The 6000-nt window shown below is 36.3% G+C and overlaps 1 protein-coding gene across 2 annotated transcripts in view; it reads left to right on the top strand.

Annotated features, from left to right (window-relative positions):
* The window catches only part of sft2d1 (SFT2 domain containing 1), a 51341-nt gene continuing 45341 nt past the window's right edge, over window positions 1-6000 (top strand). Inside the window, exons 1-2 of one of the 2 annotated variants that reach the window (XM_079843151.1) lie at window positions 1-184; window positions 1546-1632. In XM_079843151.1, the coding sequence (XP_079699277.1) occupies window positions 119-184; window positions 1546-1632 (153 nt within the window). In that variant the 5' untranslated portion in view covers window positions 1-118. Of the gene's footprint in view, window positions 185-316; window positions 1633-6000 lie in introns of both variants that reach the window. The other variant, XM_079843152.1, reaches the window with a different exon arrangement.

Raw genomic sequence — 6000 nt, 5'->3', positions numbered from 1 at the left:
GGACTACGGGTGGGGAGAACTGTAACGTCTAATTTGTGTCTGTCTGTCAATGCTGAACTTTGAGGAAGTGCTGGATAATTTCAACTAAGCGATTGTACGTTACACCTGACGAGCAACGATGGACAAGTTGCGACGTGTATTAAGTGGTCGAGAGGAGAACGAAGAAGTTGGACTTACAGCGCAGGTGAGTAGGAGAGTAACGTTAAACTTGTGTTTATTTGTAGTTTTTCTGCGTAACGTTACTCTGTAATGGAGAGGCCCCAGAGTTTACTGTGTACTGTAATTGACAGTATTGGTATTTTTAACTTCTTTTTAGTTCTTACAAAAGTAACGTTACTATGATACCAGATGGAGGTGAATGATTACCCAAAGAATACGATGGTAGTATGGTATTGCAAACAACAACATTGTCACAAATCATATTGTACATTTCTGTAAAGGGTATATTAGTCTGCATGTGCATGAAGTGATTACATTGTAAGTTTGCTCTATTTTGGACAGTATTGCAATGCAATCTGGTCTGTCTGTTTGCAAATGTTTGTTATGTGATAATGATATTTGTTAACACTACTGGTTTTACATGCTTCCATGAGGGAACGGATCATGTGAGGTAAGGTCAAGACCTCCGGATGTTGTTTAATTTCTGCAAGCCAATCTGAAATATCTGACACTGGGTTTTAAACAGTTGCTGACCCTCTCTAGTTGTTTTGTCCTTTTAAAGGGATAGTTCACCCAAAAATTTAAATTAGCCCATGTTTTAATCACCCTCAAGCCACCCTAGGTGTATATGACATTCTTCTTTCAGACGAATACAATCAGAGTTATATTAAAATGTCCTGGCTAATCCAAGCATTATAATGGAAGCCCAAAATTTGGAGCCATTATAAAAGTTATCCACACGGCTCCAGGAGGTTAATAAAGGCCTTCTGAAGTGAATTGATGGGTTTTTGTAAGACAAAATATCCACATTTAACATGTTATAAAGTAAAATATCTAGCTTCCGGCGGACTGCCTTCCGTATTCAACTTTGGAAAAAGTGTAACTGTTGCGACGATGACTTCGGGCGTAGCGTAAGCGTTTTGAACTGCGAGATCCGTTGCACTTTCTTCGTAAGTTGAATACTATCCCTTTAAATGCCACTAGGTATGTTTAACATGCATAGTGTCTTAAATGGTTCTTATCACGATTAATCACATTTTTCTTGGTCTTTTTGAGAATGCACCTCTACACTATTAAAACATTCTGTAACTTTCTATAACTGTAAAACTGCTGTGATCTTTTTAGTTTTTCAGTTAGTATGACACACGTTTATTCTCATGTAAGGTACCGACCATTCTGTGAATCAGTTTGATGCATGCATGCATGTCCATTTATTTGGAAAAGCAAGAACAATAGCACATTTTATTCCTGTCTTGTTCTTCCTGTGGGTTAGTGGCATTTTAATGAATCAGATACAGTCAGGAATGCATGCTAAAAGCATGCACTTTTGGTCTTTGTTCTTGGGGCATTACGAACCATGTGACATCCTGTGATTCTTCTCTGTAGATCATGGACGGCTCAACACTCAGTTTCAGCACACGGGTGAAGTGGTTCGTCATTTGTTTCGCAGGAGGGATCTTGTGCTCTATACTTGTGAGTTAACTTTTCTCATTATTTCCCGATTAAAGGGGACATAGAATGCCATTTCTTTGGGGGTGAGCAAAAACACACTGTTTTTGTGTCTGTCCCTTTAAATGCAAATGAGCTGCTACTCCCTGCCTGTTCTTTCAAGAAGAGGGCGGAGCTTCAATAGCTCATGCAACAACAACAGAACATGTCAGAAACTAACTCGGACAATAATGCCTACAGAGCCAGATAATATATGCTGCATGGAGATAGAACAGGTATAGTTTAGTTTAATTGACCAGTGACCAGTATTGCTTTGGAGACTGTAAACTGGATCATGAACAGTTGGTACTGATCCATCCTTGAGCTTTAACTTTTTAACACCTGCATTGCTTACAAGATATTGTTGTCACTACAGCTGCTCGAGCGCGGAGAAAATGGCGGACAGTGTACAACTGACTGAGGGTAGAAACCAGTGGTGGGCCGTCAGGGCCAGCAAGGCCTTCTCTGCTGGCCTAATCACTATCAGAATCACAGACTTAAATTTTAATATATTTTGTCCATAAATGTGTGTTAAATTATTCCCAATAGTCTATTTTCTTAACTTCATAGCTTTCATGCCAGGTCAAAGAAATCTGCCTTGAGGCCTTCAGAATCAATATTGCGGGCGCCGCTAGCTTAAAATGAATGGCAATGAAACTTTGCGCTTTAACCAATCAGATAACCACTCCGATTTAATCAGCCAATCAGATTTCGAGTTGGCGACAGCGGGGCCATCTAGCTGGCGTACAATAACGTCGACATTTTCACATCCTTTGTTTGGATGGTCAAAGAGCGTACTAGTAGCCTAGACATAATAACCAGCAAACTGCACAAGATAAAACATCTGTAGTTTTAATAGTGTTTTTTCAAACCCCAATGGCTGACAGAGGAGAATAAATTAATGTATTATTACTTATAATTAACATACCCACAAAGCCATTTTCAAAATTCCCGCATACAGCCTTCTCCAGCTTAACGCACAGTCACAGAACACTGTTCGATCTGTCACGGCTAAAAACGAACGGACTGTAATGTATACCGTCACTGATTTTGAAGTCCCGCGGATCTCCTTGATTTATTTGAGAGGACGGGTCAGCTGCACACATTGGCATGTTTTTTGTACAAATAATCATTTGGTGAGTAAGTTAAGCTATAATGCATTTTATTTACATTTTTATAGCCTACAGTCAACCCTGGGCTGGCTAGTCCGTGCCCCGGTTTTTTTCCATTTATTTTTTTCTTGTAATTTTATGATCGATTTTTTTATTATTTTTATTATTAAGTTTAAATGTAAAAAACTTAGTATTATCTTTGAACCTCACCTGAAATAAATTCATGTAAAATTTGCACAAAAAAACGAACAATTTGCTTTTCGTGGTCGGAGAACTCAAAAGGTAACGTTAGCCTACTACACACAAATGCACGGAAAACTTGGAGCGGATCGATGCTTCTGTTAGATATGATGTATGTGGTGCAGCTGTGGCTGCAGTGAAAGGAGACTTGTTGAATTGTGTCAATTAGGTTTCCTGCGTTAATTATTTTTAAATCATTTAATAATTTAATCATTCATTCTCGCTTCATGAGAGACGCAACGCCCTGTAATACTGCATTTCTGTATAATATTAATGGTTTCTATAGCGTCATGATGATTTTATTAAGAGGTGAATTAATTCAGGTAGGATTCCACTGAAGGCCTAGGTGTGAAATGCACGGCCCGCCACTGGTAGAAACTATGCTAATACGGAACAGTCTGTCAGCGGATGTCGTGGATGGAAACGTGCAGATTAAGGGGTGGTAATATTATAATAAAATCAAAGCGGCTTGTTTTTTCACATGCTTGCAGAAAAATCTTACCAAAACAAAAGTTACTGGGTTATCCTTTTTCACATTTTCTGGGTTGGTTGATGCACCGGGGACCTGATTATAGCACTTAAACATGGGAAAAGTCAGCTTTTCATGATATGTCCCCTTTAAAGTCTTTATCTGTCCAGTAATTTGTTCTTTCAGCAGCCACTATCATATATTGGTCTAGTTCAGTGGTTCTCAAACTTTGTATACCAAGTACCACCTCAGAAAATATTTGGCTCTCCATGTACCACCATAATGACACACATTAAAATACAGGGCCCGTATTCATAAAGATTCTAAGAGTCCTCTCAGAAAACTCCTAATTTAGCTTAAAAACTTTTACGTAGGAGTCTTAGCTTAAGAGCTATTCGGGACCAATCTGAGAGCAACTCTGAGCAAGGAAAATACAAAAACTTTTATCTTAGTGAAGAGGCGGGGCTGACCCCGTTGCTACGTATGACAGTCTTTTGAAGACTGTGATTGGTTGGTTGTCCAAAAAGGGGAAAAAGGAGTGCTTTTAAGTATAGGGTCTATTCTAAGCCTTCACTTTGAATTTACAAGCGCAAATTGTCCTATTTTACCGTTCTCTCTCACTCACACACACACGCATACACACCCACATTATATATATGTACACTGAAAAATTAAATTAAGCATAATTAATTTGTGCTCGTTTAAATAATTTAAATTTAGTTTTTTGATTTTAATTTTAAAAAATGAATTGGTTTTATGGGAATTGCATTTGTTTTTGTTTAAATTGAGATCAAATAAATTGATTGCGAGTGCGACCACTTACGATAACATTTTTTAGTAAATTCAACAAATCATTTTTTTCAGTGTATATTAATCCTTTTATTATTTACCATGCTGTTAATTCTATAAGGTATTTGATTGGCTTAGAATTATAAACATTGTTCCACTCTTTCCAATTACACTGATTGCTGGCATGTCTATTTAATTGGTGGTTTGAAAGTTGGATTTAATGCAACAAACATGATCCCTGCACAATCTAATCTATAGTGTCTTATTAAGTCACTGTTATCCATTGTCTGCAACACATTTCTTCTCCCTCTTTGTCTTTCTGCCATTTTCTCCACTGCTAAAGAAACTCTTAAGCCTCTTAAAAGTCCTCGTCCGTGCTCCTAACAAATTTGACCTTAAGACCTCTTTTAAGGGTTAAGATGCTTTCTGAATTACTTTTTTCTTTACTAGGATTTTTTAGTTAATTTTAAGAGTAAACGCACACATTTCTAAGAATTTTCTTAGAATTTTGTCACTAGGAGCTACTCTTTGCATTAAGATTCTTTATGAATACGGGCCCAGTAGTGTAGTACGCCTAACTATTCAGCTACATCTTTGCACAGTTAAAAAACGAGGCAGTTTATTCCTAATAAGAATATTTATTGTTGTCAGCCACTTTAAAATTGAACATTAACACTGTGCTTACAAACAGGCAAATGAAAAATGGAGGTGTTATGATGAATTGAATAAATAATGATTAAAATATGTTGTACCTAAAAGTTAAATTAAAAAAACTGTACTTTTATGTAAAAAAAAAATAAATAAAAAAAAAAAAATAATATATATATATATATATATATATATATATATATATATATATATATATATATATATATATATATATATATATATATATATATATATATATATATATATATTTATTTATATATATATATATATATATATATATATATATATATATATATATATATATATATATATATATATATATATATATTTATATATATATTGTGTTTTAACATTAATTTATATTTAATTTTGTGATTCCTCTGTTTACCACTAAAGGGAGCTTGAGTACCATAGTGGTACTCGTACCACACTTTGAGAACCACTGGTCTAGTTGATTTCCAAGACCACAGTCATGTGTTGTTCAGGTTTTTTCCTGCATAGAGAATTCCGCCTCTGTCACATTTCAACTAAATTGTTGACAACTCAGACAGGCAGTCACATGCTCAGATACCCCTTTTCTACAAACACGGTTCTGTTGCAGGTTCCTGGCCTGTGTCCATTCTTGAACCCTTCTTCCACCCATTTCCACTGCAGAAAAGGCAGTTCTGGGCCTGAAAGATTGGTTCAACTCCGGCCCTAAAAAATGGCTGGTCTCGAACGGCGCACAATAGTGATGCACGGATCGCTTTTATATCCGTGAACACTGTGGTTAATCCACGGGTCAGGCGGGCCAAGCAGGATTTTATCACCTCCACCTCATTTTCAGCCAGGAAAAACCCTGTTGTTTCCTTAGTCTTTAAAGAATATTTCACCCAAATCTGAAATTCATTTTCTCACCATCATGACGTTTCAACCTGATATCATTTTTTTTCTTTTTTTTTCTTTTCCAAACAACAAAATTGGATGGTTATTTGTACTGCCAAGCTCCAAAAAGAACTACAACAAGAACACCATAAAAGTAGTCAATAATGACCTGTCCGCTATATTTGTGTTATATGGTTTTCTGAAGCCAAA

The sequence above is a fragment of the Gobio gobio genome (assembly GCF_949357685.1).
Source record: "Gobio gobio genome assembly, chromosome: 18".
Classification (NCBI taxonomy): domain Eukaryota; kingdom Metazoa; phylum Chordata; class Actinopteri; order Cypriniformes; family Gobionidae; genus Gobio; species Gobio gobio.
This window is presented reverse-complemented; position numbering and strand designations above follow the sequence as displayed.